The sequence below is a fragment of the Balaenoptera borealis genome, assembly GCF_965194805.1.
Source record: "Balaenoptera borealis genome assembly, chromosome: 3".
NCBI classification, from domain to species: Eukaryota; Metazoa; Chordata; class Mammalia; order Artiodactyla; family Balaenopteridae; genus Balaenoptera; species Balaenoptera borealis.
This window is the reverse complement of record NC_138866.1, coordinates 53,937,038-53,963,757: the sequence shown is the minus strand read 5'-3', so window position 1 is coordinate 53,963,757 and position 26,720 is coordinate 53,937,038. Positions and strand designations below refer to the sequence as shown.

At 38.6% G+C, this 26,720-nt stretch overlaps 2 protein-coding genes across 14 annotated transcripts in view; one reads left to right on the top strand and one right to left on the bottom strand.

The window, feature by feature from the left end:
- Positions 1–156: 156 nt before the first annotated feature.
- On the bottom strand, positions 157–14,861 carry FKBP3 (FKBP prolyl isomerase 3). Of its 3 annotated transcripts, none has more exons than XM_082383830.1 (7): positions 14,705–14,861; positions 12,218–12,319; positions 11,227–11,334; positions 4,346–4,481; positions 3,786–3,853; positions 2,018–2,173; positions 157–493 (listed from the first exon to the last, which is right to left on the bottom strand). In XM_082383830.1, exons 1-6 carry the CDS (start codon positions 14,810–14,812, stop codon positions 2,051–2,053), a joined length of 645 nt encoding a protein of 214 aa, XP_082239956.1. In that variant the 5' UTR covers positions 14,813–14,861; the 3' UTR covers positions 157–493; positions 2,018–2,050. The 3 variants fall into 3 exon arrangements, with proteins under 3 accessions (XP_082239956.1, XP_082239955.1, XP_082239957.1); XM_082383829.1 differs by having other exon boundaries at positions 2,076–2,173; XM_082383831.1 differs by having other exon boundaries at positions 423–1,681.
- A 98-nt stretch (positions 14,862–14,959) lies between these two features.
- The window catches only part of FANCM (FA complementation group M), an 87,815-nt gene continuing 76,054 nt past the window's right edge, over positions 14,960–26,720 (top strand). For 9 of the 11 annotated variants that reach the window (XR_014242272.1, XM_082383789.1, XM_082383788.1 and 6 more), the window contains exons 1-4: positions 14,961–16,888; positions 17,467–17,639; positions 21,012–21,089; positions 24,526–24,684. Coding sequence is in view for 10 of the 11 variants with exons in the window: in XM_082383789.1 (XP_082239915.1) it covers positions 16,354–16,888; positions 17,467–17,639; positions 21,012–21,089; positions 24,526–24,684 (945 nt within the window). In the remaining variant the exon portion in view is untranslated. Of the gene's footprint in view, positions 16,889–17,466; positions 17,640–21,011; positions 21,090–24,525; positions 24,685–26,720 lie in introns of all 11 variants that reach the window. The other 2 variants (XM_082383794.1, XM_082383793.1) reach the window with 2 other exon arrangements.

The following is a 26,720-nucleotide window of genomic DNA, read 5'->3' as shown; positions in this document are numbered from 1 at the left end:
TTTTGCCTTCCTTATACACAAATATTTAAAGATTTTTAAGATGATTGATTGTCTCTGGCAAAGCTGTCCAGACAATTTTACTGTTACTCCCAGGTTTGATGAAGTCTTAGTACTGGTTAACCTAATCAGAACATTAATATGTTTACACAACACAAATCAAGACATAGGATAAATTTTTATTGAGCCTTTTAGTTTACAACATGAGGTAAAAGGCAAGTCAGTTCTCTTTAAGTGATATTCTACACAGCTGTAGTAAAATATTTTAAACTTCAAGGATTTATAATGGATTACATTTCTTAGAAGTTGGGGATCAAGTAAACAAGTTCTAACTTAACTTCTTGAATTTTCCAGTTGACTCTTCCCTTACAATAGTAACCAGTTCTAGACACCCAAGTTTCTTCAAGGCCGTGTTTTATTGTTGCTGATGTCTTTACTATTTCAGTCAATATCCACTAATTCCACTTCAAAAATAAGTTTTGCATTTGGTGGAATTCTGTTGAAGAAGTCAAGGTAAATTTATTTGATAAAACTTGCCTCTCCCCTCATTCCCCTTAGTGTAAAATTAGAATTATGGGACTTCTCTGGTGGTGCAGTGCTTAAGAATCTGCCTGCCAATGCAGGGGACACGGGTTGGAGCCCTGGTCTGGGAAGATCCCACATGCTGCGGAGCAACTACGCCTGTGCACCACAACTACTGAGCCTGTGCTCTAGAGCCCGTGCGCCACAACTACTGAAGCCTGCGCGTCTAGAGCCCATGCCCTGCAACAAGAAGCCCATGCACCACAATGAACAGTAGCCCCTGCTCGCCGCAACTTGAGAAAGCCCACGCGCAGCAATGAAGACCCAACACAGCCAAAAATAAATTTATAAAAATAAATAAATAATAAAATAATAAGAATTATGTATATTGAATACTGGTAATTAACTCCAAAGGGAGGGCTTTATAGTTGACTCAGGGGCTAGTACATAGGAACCTAGAGGTTCCTAAAAGTATTTTTGTGAATGGAGGTCATAACCTGTCAATAAAGGCTGACTAGATAAATTCAGCTTGAACTAGCATCTTCCTTACCTGGATGCCTCTCTAGTACTGCCAAGTTAGCCACTGCTTGATGAAGGCTGCTACTCAGTACTCCCCACCCCTGCCCCAAGTGATTTCCATCTAGCTGGTTGTATAAGTAAGTTACATTAAATCAAAGTTCATATGAGGTAGTACCTGATAATTTGCTGTGAATTTTCAGATGTTGAATTCAGAGAACGGTGATTTTTATCTGACTGGTCTTGAGATACTTCACGAGGGAGCTGCAGTTGGCCATGGGATTTTGATAGGCTGAGAAGAAGGCTATTACATTCCCAAGTAACTGTAACTGATAAGACTAGAAAGGACTTCCAATTTTTTTATCCCCAAACTCACTCTAACTGGTCCAACTAGTCCACTGGGAATGGAACCAACAACTAAACTACCTTCCTACTTAGCTATTGGATTGTTCTGGTCGTAACAGACTGGAGTCATGGCTCTTCTCTTTTTTTTAATGTTCACAAATTGGGCCTATCAGAAAAGTACTGTCACTAGTTATAATCACAAATGCTTACACTATGATGTTGGACCTGTGGTCTCCTTCATTTCACAACTGGTTATCCCCAACGTGTTCCATTTCTAAGCTTTGAGTACCCAATTAATTGCCTGAAATCATATGGAAGCATAAAATTACCATGAGCCATATCTGAATCCTACAATTTACTACAGTTGTTTGTATTGAGCATCTTAACTCCCTGAAATAAACCCTTCAAACATTAATAGTAGCTTTTCAAAGATGGAAACTTAAACCTCAGTTTAGGTCTTGAAAATTAAGAGCTTAAATAGGAAGAAAAAAAGACTCCAGCTCAAGTTAGAATACTTTGTAACAGTAGAAAATATTGTGTATATTGGCGGTGTTGACACAAAAGCATCTAAATATCAGGAAGACTGGTCTGGACAGGATCTCTGATCTAGAGGTTAACCTGGACAGCATTTACATACCTTCAAGTGATCTTTCTTAGTGATTTTTTTCTTTTAATTACAAAGGAAAAAAGGATACTTGGCATCAGGCTGTCCTTTCTTTCCATAAGCCCATTCTGGTTCAATCTCCAGTCGAGCCTTTTCTCCTTTACTCATAGTCAAGAGTGCTTCATCCCACTAAAGGCAAGAACATAAAATCAAAACTAATGATACTTTACAAAAGCATGCAAAGCCAGAAGAAAGGCAAGATTACATACAAAGCATTCTGTTACAGGATTTCATTATGTCCTAAGGTAATGTCCTTGGGTGAGTCTCTAAATTTGTCCTTTATTTCCTCAATGAAAAAAGTTAAGGACACATTAAACGATTTTTTAGTGTAAATACTTGAACTTTTCAAAATGATATAATGTCATTTTGTACAAATTTGGATCTTAAAGCCAAATTACCAAAAACAATATGATGCAAGGATACAGAATATATTACTAGTATATACTCTGTTGAAATGTAACAATTACATAAAGCTCGAATGATAGAGATAGATCTGTCACATACTGGAAATTAAGAGTATGGTTGACTAGAACAAATTTACCAGTAAACATTTTAGTTACAGAAACAGAAAAATAGCTCAACCTGATATATCAACTTGGTATAATCAGATAGTAGTTAAAAGTGATTTTCAACTAAACCTTTAGTTTCAAGGTGTTTTATATTCTATTTTGGGCTCTGGATATGATTGAACAATATTTTAGGTTTTATCACAGTACAAAGAATAACACATTAAGGGTTCTCATAACTGCATTTAAATAGGCATTTTGGTTATTAATGTTTGATGTCCTGCTCTTTCATCTCCTTTTGTACTGTATACTGCAATGGTCAGTACAGCTCAAGTCTAACTTCCCCTTTTTTCAGTTTCCTCCTGTTATCTCTCACATGTAAGGGTGGGTAAAGGCATACTTAACATTTGAAAGATATTTTTGGTGTTTGAGCCTAAATTGTGAGAGGGCCACAGGAAGGACTCCTAGAAGTTTCTATCAGTACTTCAGTGGAACAGATATTTTACCTTTCTGAATCATGTATAAGTGGTACAACAGCTATTTAATATTTTATAAGAATCAAATTTAGAAAGCCAAACATTCTGGCAATTACGAAGAAAAAAATAATAAAAGGGGCAGGCATGGAAGGAAATAATATTTGAGTCTATTATGTGCTTTAAGTTATACCTATTTAATCTTTTTTTAAAAAATATTTATTATTTATTTTTGGTTGCATTGGGTCTTTGTTGCTGTGCGCGGGCCTTCTCTAGTTGCAGCGAGCGGGGGCTACTCTTTGTTGTGGTGCAGGGGCTTCTCATTGCTGAGGCTTCTCTTGTTGTGCAGCACAGGCTGTAGGCACGTGGCCTTCAGTAGTTGTGGTGCACGGGCTCAGTAGTTGTGGCTCGCAGGCTGTAGAGCTCAGGCTCAGTAGTTGTGGCGCACGGGCTTAGTTGCTCCACAGCATGTGGGATCTTCCCGGACCAGGGCTCGAACCATGGTCCCCTGCATTGGCAGGTGGGTTCTTAACCATTGCACCACCAGGGAAGCCCCCTACTTAATCTTTTAGCAACCTTGAGGTAGGCTGTACTGTCTGAGATCCAGAGAACGTAATTTGTGCCAGATCAGTTAGCAATGATAGCACTTGATTTGTGAGACTCGAAAGATTGTTTTCATCTTATTCTCAAACCAATTATGTTACCATACCACAAGTCGCATGTGCCAGAATATCTACTGGTTCATGGCCAGTTTTTACTTACTCCTCTGATAACTTTGCCTATCCCAACCTTAAAACTTAAAGGCTTGGCATTTTTCTTCTTCTTCGAACCTGTAAAACAGATTTTCTTTATAATTAATAATGAAGTTAAGTTCCAATTGAAAAACACAGTGATTTAGGTCTTTAAATTGATTTCAGAACTTACCATGCTATGCATCTGAAAAGAAATAAAAATTCAGAAAGCCAAGTAATTCATCAAGAAAATTTTGGAAGTAAAAATAATTATAGTCTAAAGGAGGGAGACGGAAAGGACCTATATTTACACCATTAAAATAACACTATTCTGCCTTTTATATTAAAATACAAAAGCCTGAATTTGGGGCATTAACAAAGTTTAGACTAAGCTGCTTTATTTTTTGCTTTTCAATGATCAAAAGGTCTTCATTTACACCCAGCCAAGTAGTGAACTGAAAACCTTTTACAAGTAAATCACAGGTGTAAAAGACTTCTGGAAAAAAAATGACAGCCAAGAAGAAAGGTACTGCCAACACAAATATTTGGCATGCCCTAAAGCCAAAGAGATAAGATTACATTTAGACTTACTCGTTTGAATATTAGTATCAAAAACAGTCCCATCCTGTAGTGTTCCTGTATACCAGCAGTGAACAATATCTCCCTTTTTGGGAAAGTTGGTTTTATCTCCTTTTTTAAGAACAGATTTTGTATATTTTGGTGGACCCTAGAAACAAACAAAAACAACACACAGAGTTGTTAATTCATGTCCTTTTTTTAGAAGGATGACAAAGACAATACTTACACAGCCAACTGTGACCTAAGTCCAGTCACAAGAATTTCACAGATTTGGTAACAAACTATTTTGCCTCTGGTTCACCACTGAGTTAAAAAACTCACTATCTCATTTCAAGTCTGTGATGAGAATATTAGTAACTAGCACACCTATAATTTCAAATAACTTCCAGCTTCTTTGGAAACCAATGTTCTTTTGACAAGATTAATTATCCATCAAACCATAAAATGAATCCAGTTATTTCCCAAGGTTAGAAATATCATTACATTTTAATTCCTATAAAATTATAAGGCATTAAATCATTGTGACATCTTTTCAAAGATTTGAGTTGTGTTAGCACCAATAATTGGCATTACTAAATATTTGAATTATATCCAATTAGAATAAATACAAGTAATATTGCATCTGTTCCTGGACTTGAATTGAAAATAAGTTCACACAATGAATGGAATTATCTGTAGAAATTACCATAAGAGGCATATTTCCTAGAACAAAGCAGGATTATCAGGGTCTTTTTAAAAAAAAAATAAGCTAAGGGTTAATCTAATCATTAGTGGGGAATCTATGAGAGGAAAGCAATTTCTTAGGCAAACTTAAGAATATATAGAATTTTATACTACAGAACATTCCAAATGTTTTACAGAAATTAACTCTCCCTTATGAGGTAGGTACTATTATTATCCCTGTTTTACAGATAAGGAAACAAAAGGATAGAGTGGATAAGTAACTTGCTTAAGGTCCTAGAACTCCAAAGTGGCTGTGTAGGATTGGACACCAGGCAGCCTGGTTATAAAGTCCAAGCTCTTAACCACTTTACTACCTCTCAAGCACATATGGAATGTCAGGTATTATACTAGTCATTTTGTTATGTCCATTCATTTAACCATACAGCAACCTGGCAGTTCTTTCCCCATCTTTTATAGAGAAAGTAGTGAGGCCTGGATAGGGTATAAAGCCCTATCCAATTCAGAGTCTTAAGGATTAGAACTTTCAGCTAAAGCTAGGCTGCCTCCCTAAGTCAAAAGAAAGTCACATCTATAGCTTGAATACAAAGTATATTACAAAAGTAAGCCTTAACTTTCTTCCTGACCCATTCCAAGCTTGTTTTAGTGAGACGTTACTTTAGAAGTCTACTGCTAGCAGTGTAAACTGGTGCCATCTCTTTGGAATGCGATTTTAAAATGTTAAAAGTATGATACTTCTCTTTGTACAAATATATACTCAAGAAGTAATTTGAAACTTAGGAAAAAATCTTTATGCAGTTATTCCATACACTATTATACATAATGGCAAAATAAAACCACACATTTATGGTAATATAATAGTTTTCAGTAATGTGGAAAAATTCTTATAAGATTATGAGAAAAATCAGTAGAAAGTTCTACAGTAAGATCTCAACTATTTCAATAAATATACACATAGAAAATATTCAAAAATATTCTGAAATGTTAAACATTCACTTCTAGGTGTTGGAATTATGTTTTCTCTATCCTTTCCTGTTATATCAGAAAAATAAATGATTTTTAAGGAATATAGTTGACTTGACAAAAACTGTTAACATATATCCCAAATTTGAAAATAATTTTAATTTAAAACATTTAAAAGCCACAAAATGAGGATGACAACATATGTATATTATGTGAGAATATCAGAATATCAAGACTTTATTAAAGAAATTACAGATAACTATTGAGTGGATAAGGTACGATTAGCAAATAATAGCCACATTTTAAAACTTAATGTCATTCCATTATTTTCCCATTTGTTGTACCACGTTGCTTGGGCATGTTGTGTTACCTACATTAGAGGTCCTAGAATAATGCAAACACAATAAATTGGTGGCTATATCTCAGTCTTAACAGTGAAGGTGCAATCTGCCTACTTGGGGCCTCAATTTCAGTGTTTCACAAAGTGTCTTTTATGGATCACCCATACCTTGGCATTGTTAGAAAAGGGCCTAATATAATTAAGTTTGGGAAATACTGCATTAAAGTTAAATATGCCTCTATTTTGCACAACTTCTCAGAGCTAATTATGCATTAGCTAATATACACTGTGAATCTTCAAGTAGGAGACACAAGGTACAGCTTTTGATGATACATGAAAACAACCTGGAACTTCTGGGACCTATAAAACACACTTTGTAAAATGGTGGATCTCATTTTGGGTTTCATTGCAAGAACCTGATTGCTTCATGGTGGGAGGTCAGATCAGTCCCAAGCTATCCTGGAGTTAATGTGCTTGAATGGACCTGGCTTTTAGGTAATTTCCTGGCTTTGCAGCAATTTCTTAGTCCAGAGTGAGGAAAAGAACTACATTCCTGAGACTGGCTCTGAGCTAGAAACTTCTAGACACAGAGATAAAGGCACTTTTGAGAGTAATCATCATAGGTGCAATTAACTAGATCACGGCATAGCCTCCAAAAATGAGAGTACAGTTGACCCTTGAACACTTTGGGTGTTAGGGGTGCCAACCCTTCCTGCAGTCCAAAATCCAAGTATAACTTATAGTTGGCCCTCCCTTTACATGATTCCTCCGTATCCGTGGTTCTGCATCCGCAGATTCAAGCAACTAAGGATTGAGGGTCATGGAGTACTGCAGTATTTACTACTGGAAAAAATCTGCATATTATAAAGGACCCATGCAGTTCAAACCCATGTTGTTCAACGGTCAACTGTATATTACATAATTATTCTTAATTCAAGAAATATTTGAGCATGTTCTATATGTTAGGAACTAGAGATACATAGCTAAGCTGGCAGACATGGTTCTGGCCCTCCCTCTAGGTATGTATATGAGACATATGTATAGGTATGTATAGGTATGTGTTATGAGACCTAAAGAGGAAGCACAGGGTGCTAACATGAGAATGACACAGTGATGTAATCCAGTATAGGCTATAGGCTGGGAGAGGGTTCTCTGAAGTAATGTTTACACTGTATCTTGAAGGACAAAAGAAGGTCACTCAGGTAGTAGGGGAAGGTTTACAACAGAGAATAGCATTTTCATAGCAGGGAAGAGCATGAAAATAGTATAGTCTGCAAGGTAAGAAAGAAAAGAGAATGGTATGAGATGAGGCTGGAAAGACATACAACACATGTTAAGAATCTGGGTTTTTATCTTTAGGTCACTCACTGAGCAGCCAATTACCAGTTTTAAATGAAGAAGTTACAAAATCAGATTTGTGTTCTAAACACATCAGTTTGACCTAGTTGAGGAATGGATAGGGACTCAAAAGTGGAAGTGGGGAGGCTTGATAGGAAGAGGTTAGTATAGTAGTCTAGGTCTATGCTGGGGTGCCAACATTGAGGATGACAAAAGATGAGCAGTTTTGTGATATATTTATGCAGAATCAACAGACTTTGGTGATGATTATATGTAAAGGAGTTATGAAGGATGAATCTCAAGTTTTTGGCTTGAGTACTTTTACAGTCATTTCTGACGTCTGAGTGTGAGTTCCTGACCTAACTTATACTTTCTCTCCTGTCCAATATTCATTCATACTTGAAAACTTTCCTCAACACTATTTAATACATAATAGGTAACAAATATATTGACTATGACTGATTTATTTAAAGTCCAGTAAGAGCTATTAGACAAGGTTCTCTGCATTAAGATGAATAAGGTAGAGGTAAATAATATAGATAACCATGTGCTACAGAAATTTTTGGCAGTTATGTAAAGTCTGGGATGGTAAAAGTTTCAGAGGAAGCGATGAGCCCATGACCTGGGTCTTGAAGGGGACACAGAACTGACAAATAGGGAAGTTGAGAGGAGAGACACACTAAGCAAGAAATAAAAGTATGGACAGTTTAGTAGACAATGGGCAGACATCTGTGACCGAAGAAGAATATTTCTATAGAAGTAGTAAATATGGAGCTGGGCAGGGGCCAGATATTGGAAGGTTTTGAATGCCAAAAATGCAATCCAATAGAAAAACAATGAGTCACAAATGTAATTTTAAGTTGTCTAGTTGATGCATTAATAACATTTCAACATGTAATCAATATAAAAATGTTGAGATATTTTACATTTTTTAAAAAAATCATATTAAAACTTATTGCATATTTTATACTTAAGGCACATTTTAATTCAGAGTAGCCACAAAGTGCTCAGCAGCCACGTATGGCTAGTGATACTGTATTGGACAGTGCAGTTCTAGACAGTATAGAATTACTGAAGATTTTTGAGTAGGGTGTGGTTTGCAAAATATTTTAGGAAGCTTACTAGAACAGTCATTTTGGGGCTGAATGATGATGAAAGAGAATGAATGCAGATTAGTGACTTTTCCCACACTCCAGGTCTGAGGCCTTGGAATGCTTGAGAATCAAAAAGGAATGGATGAAGATGTGAAAAAGGAGATGTTTGAGAGCCTTAGATCTGAGGGAGACATGAAAAGGAAAAAGAAAACCAAAGATCAGAGAATTTTTAAACTGGGAAGAAGAGAATGGTTACAACTATGTATGTTAATATTTTGGTAAAATAGAACACAAGAGTATATAATGAGAAAGGAATAAGAGAAGGTTGAGAACTTCCGGAAAAATGTCAAGTAGTTTATGTGGATGGGGAATTGAGCGAGGGATAGTATGAAAGCTGCTGAGTAGCAGTGAAACTAGAAAACATGCTTGGCTGATATTAAGCATTAATTTATACAAAGCCCAGTAAAAAGTATGATGATTATTTTTCTTCACAATACTTGCTCTGCAGTCCTGAAGCATGAACAGAGAAAGCAGACAGCAGAGACCAGCAAAGTACTGGTCAAGAAGCTACGGAATCTAGGCAGGAAGACAATGAGTACATAAAAAAGAGGGCTCACACTGACCAGTTAAATGAAATGAGGGCTTCCCTGGTGGCGCAGTGTTTGAGAGTCTGCCTGCTAATGCAGGGGACACGGGTTCGAGCCCTGGTCTGGGAAGATCCCACATGCCGCGGAGCAGCTGGGCCCGTGAGCCACAACTACTGAGCCTGCGCGTCTGGAGCCTGTGCCCCGCAACGGGAGGGGCCGCGATAGTGAAAGGCCTGCGCACCGCGATGAAGAGCAGTCCCCACACAGCGATGAAGAGTGGCCCCCACTTGCCGCAACTAGAGAAAGCCCTCGCATGAACCGAAGACCCAGCACAGCCAAAAAAAAAAAAAAAAAAAAAAAACTATAAATGAAATGAAAAGAGGTCTTAAAGAAAAGGATATAGTTTAGGACTCTCACGAAATCTCTCTAAAGTGTCTCCAGCCCTTACAGCTTTTACTTTTATTTGTAATGCTCTTTTTCTTAATCTCTTGATATATTATCTGCTACCTCATACATCCCTTACTCTAATTTTCTGGAATACTCTTTCTGGAAGATAAACTATGTTGCCAACTGCTTTTGTAACCCTTCTAATAATTATTATACCTCTATTTACCTTAGTAGCTGCTCAATATTTGCCCAGTATATAAAACACTTATCAAATTATTATTATTATTGTCACTGATACTAACACTGCTAGGGATGAGTGAGCTTAGTTGTTAGCAAGATATTATCAAAAGTGGCAAGATAATCATCAATTTAGCTCTACTGAGGCTTTTCAAAGAGCTGTCCTTAGCTCTACTAAGGCTGTCCATTTACAAGAATAGTTGATTTTTTTTTTTTATGGAGACACTGGTGGAAAAATGTTTTATTTTTTTGAATTTTTGAATTTTATTTCATTTATTTTTTTATACAGCAGGTTCTTATTAGTTATCCATTTTATACGTATTAGTGTATGTATGTCAATCCCAATCTCCCAATTTCAGAAATAAATACTTTCATCTGGCTCTTCAAACCTTGGTACCAAAATATAAAACCTGGGTTGGGAAAGATGAGACAGATGAACCCACACCCTGCAGCCAGGCCCGAATTAACTATTTATATTGCCTAGGACACCATGTACATCAGAAAAAGCTAAAAATAATCAAAAGGAAGTTTCTTTCACTCAGTCCAACTTGGCTATAGAACAGACCCTTAAAATAGCTTTCAAAGCTCAGAAGTTCTGGCCAGACATAGAGGCAATATAAAATACAAAGCTAGGGCTTCCCTGGTGGCACAGTGGTTAAGAATCCGCCTGCCAAGGCAGGGGACACAGGTTCGAGCCCTGGTCTGGGAAGATCCCGCATCCCGTGGAGCAACTAAGCCCGTACACCACAACTACTAAGCCTGCGCTCCAGAGCCCACGAGCCACAACTACTGAGCCCACGTGCCTAGAGCCCGTGCTCCGCGACAAGAGAAGCCACCACAAAGAGAAGCCCGCGCACCGCAAGGAAGAGTAGCCCCCACTCACCGCAACTAGAGAAAGCCCAAGCGCAGCAACGAAGACCCAACGCAGCCAAAAGTAAATAAATTAATTGATTAATTAAAAACAAAAAACAAACAAAAAAACAATGTACTGATTTGGCCCTATGAGTGAGAACATGTTTAAAAAAAAAAAATACAAAGCTAGAGGTATTTCACAGGAAAGGCTTACTAACTGTAAAGCACTGGTTCTTAGGGTTTTTTTTCCTTATGGAGTACATCCAAGGGAGATAACCCACTCCATACTAGTGTTTGGCTCACTGAAAGTGGCCATACTCAACCACCCCTTATTATGAGAACTCAGTGCTGTAGAGCAAATACTTTTTCTCAAATTCACATGCGAAATCAAGTAAGAATACATTTTATACAAACCTCATCCAGAGTCTCTTCAGACTTGGTTTCTTTGGGTTTATCTTCATTAAGCTTCACATTTTTCACCTGCTCAGACACTTTGCTTATACTTTCAGTACCCTTGAAACGCTGTAAGGAAAATGGTCTAAAGTTTATCATATTCATGTCTGGCTAAGAACAAAGGAAGAATCTTATATTAAGCATTTTAATCAACAAATTATGAATCTCAAACTATCTCACAAAATAAATTCTGTAATGAGACCCGTAACCTTTAGAAAGACCAATTCAGACTCAGATATGAATACTATCCAATCAATTCCTTAATAAAGATTCTTTTTTTGTGTGTGGAAGGTGGTCATTTCATAGTTAACATATATTGGAGAATTTCTTAAAATTTGCTTTTCTAAAGGCTCAGCCTAGGTCTAACCAAGACTTTAAATTCATTAATGAAATGCAACTTACTTTAGATTTAAAACTTTTCAGTGTACTTAAAAATCTGTTCCCGGGTTTCCCTGGTGGTGCAGTGGTTGAGAATCTGCCTGCCAATGCAGGGCACACGAGTTCGAGCCCTGCTCTGGGAAGATCCCACGTGCCGCGGAGCAACTAGGCCCGTGAACCACAATTACTGAGCCTGCGCATCTGGAGCCTGTGCTCCGCAACAAGAGAGGCTGCGATAGTGAGAGGCCCGCGCACCGCGATGAAGAGTGGCCCCCGCTTGCCGCAACTAGAGAAAGCCCTCGCACAGAAACGAAGACCCAACACAGCCAAAAATAAAATAAATAAATAAATAAATAAAATTTAAAAAAAAATCTGTTCCCTTTCCAAATATCAAAACATCCTGCCATATTACAGATTACCCATGCTAAATTTGACAGTCCATTTATGATTATAATTAAGAAAAAGTGCAGGTGGAAAAAGTCAACATATTCTGCAAATAAATGCACTTAAAGCTTCTTTTTGGGAATAAAATATCTAAAATGATATTCTGGTAATAAAATGTAACAATACTCACCTTACTTTCAAAAAGATGGTTATAGGCTGTAACCAAATGGTCCTTGTTAGCTGTCTTGGCCACATTTTTAATGTTTCCTAATAACTTATGTTCTGCAAGAAACTATAAAGAAAAAAGCTGGTTAGTCAAAATAATTTCCCTCATGTTAGAAAGGGTCTAAAATTAGAAAATGAACTTTTGAGTTAGCAATTATGTTTTCAATCATACTATTGATAAAAGAAATGAAACATTACATTTTATACTCTACATAACAAAAACAAGATTTAAGGAATATTAAAAAAAAAACCATATTGGGTAATTATAAGAAATATTCAAAGATTAGAACTGTAATATTGCATAGTGGTTACACTGGTGTGTACTAACCCTTTTCCCATCATGGAACTCATGGAAGAGCACACTTACACAGCAAGCACATTTTGGTCACTGGGCAAAGCTGCTCCTGGCAGGATGTTACTTGGCCCGTGCCCTGGGAGCCTCCAGCCATGTTGGGTATTTCTATCTTGACATATGTGTAACCCATTCTTGGCACACCCAGAAACACTGTTACACAATGCTGGATATATAGTGTTCAAATGTATAGGCTGTGGTGTCAGACCATGTGGGTTAAAATCCTAGCTGTCTGATTTTAGACAAGGGACTAAGCTTTCCTAAAGACTCCGTTTCTGCATCACAGTGAAAGATTAATAACAGCATCTTATGTCAGAGGCTTCTTATAAGGGTAAATGTAATAAACCATTTCCAGTCACACAGTAAGAACTCAATACATATTACCTATTTGATTAATAAAATAATGTATTTAATAACTCTAACAGTAGAATTCCATTTCTCTCAAATATAAGACTAAATTGTCAGATGAATACCAAAATAACTTCATCTCAAAATCATGTACATGTTTCCCTTACTTTATTCTTCTTCCTTTTCTACCTTGTGGTCCTTGCTTGATTCCTCATTTTGTTACTTTCTCAAAGTTGTCCTCTGGCATCTTTTAACCTTTCTAACCTTCTAACCTTACAATAAAGCAGTTTTTCTGAAACTATCACTATTGCATTTTTCTCTCTCACTCTTAGAGAAATGTTGTAAGCGATAAAGGCTCATGGGAAAGGCTATTTTGATTAAATAGAAGCAATCAGTTACTTTAGCACTGTTGTGATTTCTTTAGCAAGTTTTCAGAAAGATATCCAAAATATAAACATCTCCATGATATCTTATGATCAATAAAATAGTGATTGTCAAATATAGGTTTACATGTGTGAATGAACACTGGAGAATATGCATTTAAAAGATTAGTATATTAGTATTAGTATATTAGTATTTTGACAAGCCAAGTCTCTTGAAATTGTACAACTTGGGCCAGTTTTACATTAGATTCCACCTTGGGATGATTTGTTTTATAAGAATTTGATGAATATAGTACAGTATTGAGGCATTACATGTTAATAAATGATATATTTACTCTATTGTTTCAGTGAAATGTGGATTGGCTTAAGAGAAAATAATTCCACTAAAATGGTATAAAATGGTGTCTGAGGCATGGTCTTTCATTTTCACCCTTGTATCCCCAAACACTGAGTATGGTTCTTGCTGTAGATGTTGTATAAGTATTTGCTGATGTCAGAATTATTATTCAGGAGGGAGATTATTGGAAATTAAGTTCAAAATCGTAGATAAACCACATTTAGACCACTGCTTCTATTTCTGATAAGTGGGAGATGCTGCGGGCACACAAACTGTACAGTCGTTCAGCAATTTAAGGAGATATGAATTATATTAATTTCCGAAGGAAAAAAAGCCGTCTGACAAAAATAACTTGTGACTACAGAGGGTGGTTAAGATGGAGACTGTGCTGAAAAATGCAGGGCGTAAAAGTAGGAAGAATGCCAAATAGATTTCTTAGTTTGTTTATAACAATGGGAGACCACTGTACCCGAAATACTCATGTAACTCCCCTAAATATAAAGGTGAAAAGATCATTTAAAAGGTCCATATTTTTAAAGTTAAACAGCGAGACTGTAAAAAAATCACACTTATTAGTGTTCAGTGTTTGGTAATTGATGAGAAAAGCAAATCGCACCATCGTTCCCACCGAAATCTTCACATCCCTTCTCATTTCCCGAACAGCCCACACTCCCCGCCAGGGATCTATCTCATGCAAGCCTCCAGTCCTCGGGCCCCCGCCTCAACCCCCAAAATCTCCTGGGTTCCTTTTTTTTCACAGCCTCCACCTCACTCAAGCATCTCAATGAGGTTCTAAATCTGCTACTGCTGCGTGCCCCAAGAGGTAAAATTGCTCCACCCGCCCAAGTAGGGCCGGCCCGAGGGGCGGGAGCGTGGTTCGGGACCGCACACGGGACCTCTCCGGCCTTCCAGGCCACAGGCCGCTGGAGAGCGAGGGCGGGGGCACGGAGGAATACGGAATGTATGGGCATCTACGGGGGGGTGAAGTGTCCCTCAGCCGCACCAGCCCGGCCGCCCCGCCGCCTCCGGTACCGAATCTGAACCGTGATCCTGCAGAAACTTGATAATGTCCTTCTTAGGGAGCTGCTCGCTGCGCAGCTGCTCCACGGTCCAGGCCCGCTGCGGAACGACCGCCGCCATCTTCCCCCGCTGCCTCCGCTTTACTGAGCCAGCCCGCCTGGGTTCGGCATCGCCCCGCCCCAGGGGCGTGGCGCGGACCCTGCTCGGAGCTCGAGGGGGCGGGGTCACGGCGCTACCCGGCAGGATTGGGGCCAGTGTTTGAGTGACGTCAAGGCTGTGCTCCGCGGCCCTCTTTGTTGAGTCCAGGGTAAAACCAGCCGATGTGGCCCCGGCAATTGACTACGCAGAAAGCCGCAAGCTGTCAGCTGCTCTTAATTGGAACCCTTGTGAGGCGACGACCTCCAACGGTAGTGATTGTTTACCATCCATTACCTACACTTGTTTATTACCGACAAGCTGCTATGCATTTAAAGTCTTTAATCTGTTTAAAGGAAACAAAAGCATTCAGACATCTAATCTCATTTTATCTAGTTCTAGCCTAAAGATTCACATCTGACTTGGCTCAGTCCTTGTCTATCGGAACAACCTATATTCCACCACTTTCCTTTTAAAACTCACACAAATTAAACTAAAATACAACCGGTTCCCTTCCCCCTCCCAAATACAAACATATGATAAACAGTTTGTCTAAAAGCAAGTCCAGACACTTGACCATATAAAACAATGTAAAGTGGCTACACGCAGGATGGCGCTTGCTGATGGTGGTGATGAGGGGGTGACATTATTAGTGGTCCAAACAACCTCGTGATGTGTGTGTACTTTTCCTCAATACACGAAGAAACAAATCTACAGAGGTTACTCGAAGTCGCCGCTTTTAGAGGGGAGAAGCCGGGAATTGTATCCAAGTCTGAGGTAGAATGCTATCGTTAGAGTAGAATAATATCACCCCGACGCTTACTGCTCTATATCATTTATGAAGATGTAATGGTGGAGCATCAGGACGCCTTGCTTTTTTTCCTTCGGATTTTCCAACGAATATCAGGACCAAACCATTCACTTCCCTTTTAACAATACAAAATATTAAGATAATGGGTTGCCACTCCTGAAAGAGACCTGGCGTTTTGTTTTCTCAGCCTGGATAGAGAAATAAGACACGTTATTTAATTTTATCTAAACACGTTTGTTTTCACCTCATCTTCCGATTTAAAAACATGGCCAACCACAAGGAATAAGGCAAGTTAGAGTCTCAATAACGTTAAGTTAAAAAAAAAAAAGGGTATCCATTGTTTCTGGACCTCAAGTTTATTTATTGTATCATTTTAAGAGGCATCAATTTCGCAATGATACCCGGACACCTCGTCATTAGAAACGGAACCCAACTTTAGAGTCGATAAAAAATTGACAAGGGGACCAAATTTGGGGTGGCTCCATAACAACGCGCATGCGTCTCCGAGAGGGCCGCGGGGTTTCCGGAAAGCCCGCCAATCATTTTCCCCACGCAAACTCAGTGGCGGCACTTTCAACTGGATAAACAGGCCTCAGTCCCGCCTTCTAGTTCTAGTGTTTTTTATGCGAAGATAACCGATGGGGGTTGGAACGGAGGCTGTTGAGCTGCAGCAGCTGCTGGCGTCTGAGCGAGGCCTTCGGTGGTCGTTGGCCTAATGAGCGGGCGGCAAAGAACGCTTTTTCAGACGTGGGGCTCAAGAGTCTCCCGATCCACTGGGGCTCCGAGTTGCAGCTCTGGAACTGAGCGGCCTCAGAGCCCTGGCATCTCCGGGGCGAGTTTTCCTGCAGCGGCACAGGCAGCAGAGGCGGCGGAGGCGGCAGAGGCTCAGCCCGAGTCGGACGATGATGTGTTGCTGGTCGCGGTGTACGAAGCAGAGCGGCAGCTGAGTCTAGAGAATGGCGGGTTCTGCACCTCAGCGGGCGCCCTGTGGATTTACCCTACTAATTGCCCGGTGCGGGACTACCAGTTGCACATCGCCAGGACCGCTCTGTTCTGCAACACGCTGGTGTGTCTGCCTACCGGCTTGGGAAAGACCTTTATTGCCGCCGTGGTCATGTACAATTTCTACCGCTGGTTCCCCTCCGGCAAGGTTGTCTTCATGGCCCCCACGAAACCTTTGGTGACACAGCAGATCGAGGCTTGCTACCGGGTGATGGGTATCCCGCAGTCCCACATGGCCGAAATGACAGGTATCTTAGAAACAGTGGGCTAATTTGAAATTAAGATCTGGGACCCAGGGAAAAGTATGCGTTCTGGGAAATAGCGTTAAAGGAATTCCTGACCCGTGTGGAATAGTCCCTAGATCACAATATGCTTATTTTACGTCTTCTCCCTTGAAATATCATCTACTTGTAGCAAGTCCAGCTCTAATGAATAGGGTTGCTTTATTCAATCTTCAGAGAATTCCTGTATCTTGTCGAAGCATTCTGAAGTGATTATGTGTGTATACCCCATCGGTAAGTGAACATGAGGTTTCCTGACTTTCTTCCGCAGAAGGATTTCCCAGTTGAAGAATTTTGTTCTCTTCAAATAGTATGTCATTTTGTAGGAATTCTCTAATGGCAGTCTAGTCGTGGTTTTCGGTAAAAGCCAGCATTGACATCTGGACCACAACAAATCTTTAAAATGCATTCCCATGATTTGTCCAATTATCATCTCGAAAGCACATTACCAAAGCAGGAATGCATTCTGAAAATAGGCCAGGTTATTTATATTTTACAGATAACAGTCGGGAGTTTAGAATGTGCAATGTCACTTTTATTTACAGGATCTACTCAAGCTTTCACCAGGAAGGAAATATGGGGCAGTAAAAGAGTGCATTTTCTTACACCTCAAGTCATGGTAAATGATCTTTCTAGAGGAGCTTGTCCTGCTGCTGAAATAAAGTGTCTAGTTATTGATGAAGCTCATAAAGCTCTTGGAAATTATGCTTATTGCCAGGTAATTTTGTTAAAAAGTATTTTATAGTGTAAATATATTGATGAAGAGCATTTTGGGGAATAATTATTAATGATGGAAGTTACTGATGGTATTACTATGAAAAGCCTTATATCTATTATCTCAACAGATGGTGATAGGAAATACTCCTTCATTCAAATCAGTGTCTCTGCTGTTGTTTGTTTTTTAAATTTTAACAAGACTATTAGTGTCAGATGTAGATGATGAGAGTCTCGTTGAGGCAGTGATCTACTACCATATAGTGGTAGGTAGTTAAAACCATAATAGGTGGTGATACTAGGGAGAGGGTATAGAGTAAGAGTAGAGGGAAAGTTTGTTTCATTTAGCGCAAAGAGATGAATTTCACTGCCAGTTTGTGATTTTGTAAAGCAGTTTCCTTGGGGACTTTTAAGTATTATTATATCTCTGTATTATCTTCTCCAGAATTGTCATCTAGAGTTGATCTCAGCCAGGAAATATATATATATTTTCCATTTATTCATATTTTTCCAAGTTAAATTAATACCCAGTGTGTTAAAGTATCTGCTTGAAAGGAGCATTTTAAAAATTTTATTCTAACTCTATGGAATTCATTTTGTACATTTATCTTATATTTAGCAACTTTTTTTTTTTCTTGGCTGTGCTGCACATCTTGCAGGATCTCAGTTCCCCGACCAGGGATTGAAGCCAGGCCATGGCAGTGAAAGCCCAGAATCCTAACCACTAGGCACCAGAGAACTCCCCTTAGCAACTTTATTTTATTTTCAAAAAATTTCTACACGTTAGGTGATTTTTTTTTTTTTAACTACAAGGCTTATGCTTTCACTGAGTACAATGAGACATGACTGACTTCTTTAATATCTAAATAGCACTAAGAGTTTATACTACACTGAATATTGCAGATATAGTTTCCAACAGGCACACGGCTTGTTGAAGAATGTAGCTTCCTGGGTTACAAACACAACACCACCTCTATAAAATGCTTGAGAATCCCTCCTGGAAAAAAAGTAATGTATCAGGGACATTTTGTCTTGTATCAGTTTTTAATTAGGACGATTGTTCTTAAGTCTCCATTAAGTATAATGTTCTATCTGCTTTTTTTTTTTTTTTTTTGTCCGTGCCTCATGGGTTGTGGCTTGTGGGATCTTAGTGCCCCGACCAGGGATTAAACCTGGGCCCTTGGCAGTGAAAGCGCAGAGTCCTAACCACTGGACTGCCAGAGAATTCCCTATAATGTTCTATCTTTAAATGTATTCTGTATCATGTTTTAAAAAACTCCATAAATAATATTTTTTGAGTATTAATCAATATTCAGTTTGAGTCTCATTGAATTCATCTTTGACATGGGTTGAAATCAGAGCAGTTTTAAGATAATCTAGTTTTAGTACCATTTGCAATAGCAAGACATGGAAGCAACCCAAATGTGCATCAACAGATGATTGGATTAAAAAGATGTGGCATATATATATATATATATATATATATGACACACACACACACACACACTGGAATATTAGCCATAAAAAAGAGTGAAATATTGTCATTTGCCACTCAGTGAAATAAGTCAAACAGAGAAATACAAATACTATATGATATCACTTATATGTGGAATCTAAAAAGATAATACAAATGAATGTATATACAAAACAGAAACAGACTCACAGACATAGAGCACAAACTTGTAGTTACCAAAGCGGAGAGGAAAGGGGGGAGGGACAAATTAGGGTATGGGATTAACAGATACAAACTACTATATGTAAAATAGATAAGCAACAAGGATTTACTGTAGAGCACTGGCAATTATGCCCATTATCTTGTAATAATCTATAGTGTTATATAATATGCAAAAATACTGAATCACTATGCTGTACACCTGAAACTAAGACAGTATTGTAAATCGACTATACTTCAATTAAAAAAAAAATCTGCTTTTAGTTTCCTACATCTAATGTGGAACTATGGGATACTAAGAGCTGTTCCTGTGACTCAGTTTACTTAGGGGTCCTTTTTCCTTGTATTGGGGCATATGGGAATCTGGCAAATTATCCAGTATTGATTATACCAGAAGTGGGTGTTGAATTCAAATTTTAAAGCCTAGAGTGATGCTTTGGTGCCCCTTAGAAAATGTTTTAGGATTTAAAAGGGAATTTAGATTTTAAAAATTACCCCAAATTAGCCTTATTCTTTTTTTAAAAAATTTATTTATTTTATTTTTGGCTGTGTTGGGTCTTCGTTTCTGTGTGAGGGCTTTCTCTAGTTGCGGCAAGCGGGGGCCACTCTTCATCGCGGTGCGCGGGCCTCTCACTATTGCGGCCTCTCTTGTTGCGGAGCACAGGCTCCAGACGCGCAGGCTCAGTAGTTGTGGCTCACGGGCCTAGTTGCTCCGCGGCATGTGGGATCTTCCCAGAGCAGGGCTCGAACCCGTGTCCCCTGCATTGGCAGGCAGATTCTCAACCACTGCGCCACCAGGGAAGCCCCAGCCTTATTCTTTTATGAATAAACTTAATTTAAAAATTGTGAGCCTTACACATGAAATCTAACTTCTTTAAAATCTTTGCTAAAACAAACTTTTTTCATTTCAAATCTAATTTCACATTTGTATTTAATTTTTTAAAAATTAATTAATTTATTTATTTTTGGCTGTGTTGGGTCTTTATTGCTGCACATGGGCTCTCTCTAGTTGCGGCGAGCGGGGGCTACTCTTCTTTGCGGTGTGAGGGTTTCTCATTGCGGTGGCTTCTCTTGTTACGAAGCGTGGGCTGTAGGCTCGCGGGCTTCAGTAGTTGGGGCACGTGGGCTCAGTAGTTGTGGCTCGCAGGCTCTAGAGCACAGGCTCAGTAGTTGTGGCGCACGGGCTTAGTTGCTCCACGGCATGAGGGATCTTCCCGGGCCAGGGGTCGAACCCCTGTTCCCTGCGTTGGCAGGCGGATTCTTAACCGCTGCGCCACCAGGGAAGTCCCTGTATTTAATTTTTTTTTCTAGTTTTGTGTTATGATTTATCTTAATCTGGCAAGTGTGCATATGGATATAGCTGTAAGCCTAGACTGTGGCCCAAGCAATGGAGAATAAACTTGATCTTTTTCTACCATTTGCTCTTGAATTAGCCCTTTGAATATTTTGATTTGCCTCAGTATAGGCCTTGATGTCGTAGCTTTATGTATAGAAGAAACCCTAAAGTGTTTTTGATTGGGATAGAGTATAAACCTAAATCATTTGCTCTTCAGATAACATGATAGTTCCATCTGCTAGCCCATCAATACTCTAAATAAGGAACAATGATAGTGGATCAGATATAATAGCTTGTTTAACAGAATCATTTTTATTTTTGTATTGGGCAGATGAAATTAAAGAATTGTTTGTTTGTTTTTTTTTAAGGTTGTAAGAGAACTAGTCAAATATACAAATCACTTTAGAATCTTGGCTCTTAGTGCCACACCAGGTAGTGATATAAAGGTAAGTAAAATTTATTAATGTTTAAGAAAATAAGAACTTTTGTATGTGACCAGATCAGTTTTCCATTCTAGTATTTAGTTTAACATCAGGAGTACAGCATTTCATATAAGATGCCTACCTTTTCTTCTATGGTTGTAGGAGACTATCTACATTAGAGTCTTCAGACTTCAGTGTGCCAAAGAATCACCTAAAGCTGTTGTTTAAATTTTTACTGTTTTATTTTGAAATGACTTTAGACTTCCAGAAAATTTGCAAAAATTAAAGTCTCTGTATATCCTTCACTCAGCTTCCCCTGTTAACATATTACATAACCATAGTAAAATTATCAAAACCAGGAAATTAACACTGGTACAATACTAGTAACTGATCTGCAAATCTTACTTGACTATTGCCAGTTTTCCCACCAGGGTCCTTTTCTGCTCTGGGTCCAGTCTGTGATCCCACATTGCATTTAGTTATCACGTCTCCTCAGTATCTTCCAGTCTTTGACAGTTCTCATTCTTTTCTTGTCTTCCATGACCTTGATGCTTTTGAAGAGTAGGTGCCAGTTATTTTGTAGAATATCCCTCAATTTGGGATTGTCTGATGTTTTCTTATGATTGGAGTGAGGTTATGTATGCATTTTGGGCAAGAATACCCCAGAAGTGATGCTGTACCTTTCTTAGTGCATTGTATCTGAGAATACATGATGATTTGTCTTATTACTGGTGCTGTTAATTTTGACTTGGTTCAGATGATGACTTTCTGGTTTCTCCATTGTAAAACTACTGTTTTTCCCTTTTTAATTAAGTCTGTTGTGGGGGAGATACTATGAGACTATGTAAATATTCTGTTTTAGCATCCAGTGATGGTTCTTGCTTGAAACAATTATTACTGTGCTGTTTGCCTAATCATTATTTCCTCTTTCCCTCATTTCTTTTACATTTTAAAATTTGAATTCTTCTGTTGTGAAAAGCTGTCTTCTCTCCTCATTTATTTTTAATTCAGGTCTTTACATCAATATGGACTAATGGATATATATATATATATATTTTATGGGCTACAATCCAATACTATCATTAATAATTTTGATTGTTCTAGATTGGGCCATTGAGAATGCCTTGAAGATGGCTCCTGTGTCCTTTAGAATGCACTTTTGTTTGTTTGTGTGTTTGTTTTGAACACTTCCTAACTTATTGGCATCACAAGATATTTTATGCTCATTTAGTATTTTTCCTGTCCCCACTGTGGAATCCACCATTTCTCCAGGGAGCTCAGGTTTCCTTTATTGGAGGATGGTAAAAAGTTTTGAGCCCTATCCCATGCAGATTTTGAGCCTTATCCCATGACATTCTAATTAAGTAGCTCTGAATGGTCTTCTGTGTTAGGTTCTGGATAATTTCAAAGGTAGCTTTCAATTCTGCCAGGCCATAGACTTTTTTCCTTCTGTCCATAGCCTCGATTAGTTTTAGAAATTTCTATCCTATCATTTCTGCCCAACCTTGTTTAAACATGCTTGCTTGTTTTTAGTCATCAAGTCTCTGCTTAAATATCACCTCTTCAGAAAAATTCACTCTTAAGCTATGAAAAGTCAACTCTTCCTATCTTGTTATTTTCTTCTTAATATCTACCACAATCTGTCATTCTTTTGCTTATTCATTTATTTGTTGTCTTTTGCTCCACTAAAATAGTACCTACATGAATGTAGGGATTATGTCTATCTTGGTTATACCTCTATCACCAATTCAATACCTGGCATGTGGGAATTACTCAAATATTTCTTTTTTTTTTTTTTTAAAGACATTCTTTTTTTCTTATTTTTTATTTATTATTATTTATTTATTTATATTTATGGCTGTGTTGGGTCTTCGTTTCTGTGCGAGGGCTTTCTCCAGTTGCGGCAAGTGGGGACCACTCTTCATCGTGGTGCGCGGGCCTCTCACTATCGCGGCCTCTCTTGTTGTGGAGCACAGGCTCCAGACGCGCAGGCTCAGCAATTGTGGCTCACGGGCCTAGTTGCTCCGCGGCATGTGGGATCTCCCCAGAGCAGGGCTCGAACCCGTGTCCCCTGCATTGGCAGGCAGATTCTCAACCACTGCGCCACCAGGGAAGCCCACTCAAATATTTCTTGAATGAATGAATGATTAAAAATACTAAAGTCTGGGACTTCCCTCGCGGTCCAGTGGTTAAGACTCCATGCTACGAGCACAGGGGGCACGGGTTCAATCCCTGGTCGGGGAACTAAGATCCCACATGTCGTGCGGCCAAAAGAAAAAAAAATACTGAAGTCTTAGTCAATTTTATAAAATGGTCATATATTTACTCTAGAGTTTGAATGTATGTGGACATTCAGTAACTATAGCGTACTGCTGTATTAGGCACTATACTAGCTGTTGGGAATACAAAAGTGACTAAGATGTGATTCTTGCCCTAGAGGATTTTTTGTCTGAAACTAAGCCCATGAGGCTTTACTAGTTTAAAAAAAAAGAGTTCTTAATTTCTGGATACTTTCAGGATTCTTCCTCCCTCCCTCCCTCCCTCCATCCATCCATCTATCTATCTCTCCCTTCCTTTTTTTCATCACACCCAGTAGTACTGTGGTCTAATGGTACAGCAGTTGTTTATACCAACAGGTTTTTTGTTTTTTCTTAAATTCCCTATTTTTACAATTAAGTTCCTTTATAAGCTTCTGGTGAATGAAATTTAGCTCCAGAAATACATTCACATCATATATATTGATTTAAATGGAAAATATTCCACTCATTTATTTATTTATTTATTTTTATTTTTGGCCACACCCGCAGCTTGTGGGATCTTAGTTCCTGGCCAGGGATCAAACCCTCACCCTTGGCAATGAAAGCGTAGAGTCTTAACCACTGGACTGCCAGGGAATTCCCTCCACTCATTTATTAATAATTGATTTAGCGTAGGACCTGTACCCTCAGTTTCTTAACAAGTCAGTTTGTAAAGTATTCCCAAGGTACATTTGTATCTTTTAGTAGTAACAGGACTTCTCTGTTTTCCCCATTAAAAATCAGTGGAAAAAAGTATTTGCCAGGGAATCAGGAAATCTGGGTTTTAGTTCTGGCTCTAAAATTGACTGTTATATAATGTTTTGGGGATTTGGTTTGCTAATCTAAAACTTCTCTTTTGTCTGAGTCTTTATAAATATTGACAGGATATAACACTACCATTGGAAAACACAAAATACATTTGAGGAACTTGTTGGACATTTTATCTCTTGGATGCTTGGCATGCAAGAAAGATGTTTCAAAAGCATTTTCCCCTATTGTGCCACTCCTGATGTGCTATAATTTGTAGTTTTAAAAAATATTTAATGATATAAATTTCTAATGTTTTTTTCAAAAACTTATTGCTATTTTATTTTTGTTAGTGACAAACTAAAAAATTTAACAAGTAATATAATATATAATCATACTTAATTGATTTTCTGTAGGCTGTGCAACAGGTTATTACTAATCTACTAATTGGGCAGATAGAGATTCGTTCTGAAGATTCTCCAGATATTTTGCCATACTCTCATGAAAGACGAGTTGAAAAGCTTGTTGTTCCCCTTGGTGAAGAACTTGGAGCTATCCAAAAGGCATATATACAGGTAAGCCATTTTTATCATAATTCAGGGTTTTAATAAATGAACTGGTAATGTAATTACTTTAGTTAACAGAGTCTGACTGTGAGAATATATAGTTATAATCATTTATATAATTAATATGGTAAAAATTTCTTTGAAATGAAAATTTTCAGTATGAGTGCCATGTTTTATATGTACTGGCAAACTATAAGTTAAAGAGGAAATACAAAATGATGGACCATTTCTAAAGCCAATTATAACCTTATGTGGTTTTGTATTTTCTTAAGTAAACCTTTTAATTGCAGTATAACCAGCCCCCCCAAACATATATGAACAGCATAGTGCATTAAATGTAAGTGTGCAGCACAGTGAATTTTCACATAGTGAACACACCCAAAACATGTATCCAGATTCAACCAGAACTTTCTTTGTAAGGAAATATATTTTCAGTATATTCCTCCCTGATCCCTTGTACAGCAGTGTTTCTCAACTGGGGACTATCTTGCCCACTTGGTGGCATTTGGCAATGTCTTGACACATGATTGATTGATTGATTGATTGATTGATTGGCTGCTTTGGGTCTTTGTTGCTGCGCGCGGGCTTTCTCTAGTTGCGGCGAGCGGGGGCCACTCTCCGTTGCGGTGCGCGGGCTTCTCATTGCAGTGGCTTGTCTTGTTGCGGAGCACGGGCTCTAGGCGTGCGGGCTTCAGCAGTTGTGGGTCGCGGGCTCTAGAGCGCAGGCTAAGTAGTTGTGGCACATGGTCTTAGTTGCTCTGTGGCATGTGAGATCTTCCCAGACCAGGGCTCGAACCCGTGTCCCCTGCATTGGAGGGCGGATTCTTAACCACTGCGCCACCAGGGAAGCCCATTGACACATTTTTGATTGTTCTAACTGGAGGGTGTGGGGAGTGGACTTGTTACTGGCATCTAGTGTATAGAGGCCAGGAATGCTGCTTAACATCCTGCAATGGATAGGAGAGCCCCCCCAACAACAAAGAATTATCTGGTCCAAATGTCAATACTGTAGCTGTAAGACAACTGCTTAGGCAGTTATCACTTACAATGGGAGAAATTTGGGGTAGCAATTGGTTTTCTAAACTTCATAATTAATGTCATGCTAGGAGAAAACCTTGTTTTTATATCCTCATTGCTGTGGATTAAAGATGGCTACAAATTCTTTGCTACTCTTCCCATTGAGAGGCAGGATACATTTCCCCTTCCCTAGAATCTAGGCTTACCCTAGGCTGACTTTGACCAATAGAATGTGGTGAACCCTAAGTTAGCCATGGTGAGCCTCAAGTTAACGGTGCTGAGGAGAAAGGAGGAGCCAGTAGGTAGCTAGAACTGAGGGTGCAGACACATGGCCTCAGTTGAGCTATTTCAGCAAGCTCCCAGCTGTCTGAGACTCTAGACATCAGGAGCAGAGACGAGCTGTCACTGCAATGCCCTGACAGAATTCTTTTTTATTTTTAGTATTTTGTTTTGCAATAATTTTAGACTTTTAGGAAATTTGCAAAAATAGTATAGAGAGTTCCAGTGGGGAGATACTTTGAGACTATGCAAATACCCTGATTCTCAAAATATTTTGTCCACTAACTTTAGCATATAATGATGGTTCTTGCCTACAACAGTTATTCCTGTAGTATTTGCCTAATCATTGTCTGTTGTTTCCCTCATTTCTTTTACATTTGTTAATTTGAATTCTTCTATAATGAAGAGCTGTTTCTTCTCCCCAATTTACTTTTTCAATTCTTTATATTAATATGGATAATTATTATATTAATGGATAATTATTTTTTCCTGTGGGTTAAGTTCTATACTATCATTATTAATTTTGTTGCTCAGATTGTTCCAGCTTTGGCCATCAGGAGTTCCTTTAAAATGGCCGCTGTGTCCTTTAGACATGCACTTTTTGTTGGGGGCAGGGGGGTGATTGGGGGAAGACTAGTTCCTAACTTTCTGGTATTACAAGATATTTTATGCTCATTTAGTAGTTGTCCTGTCCCAGCCATAGAATCAACCATTTCTCCAATAAATCCTTATTCCTTCTATGGAAGAGT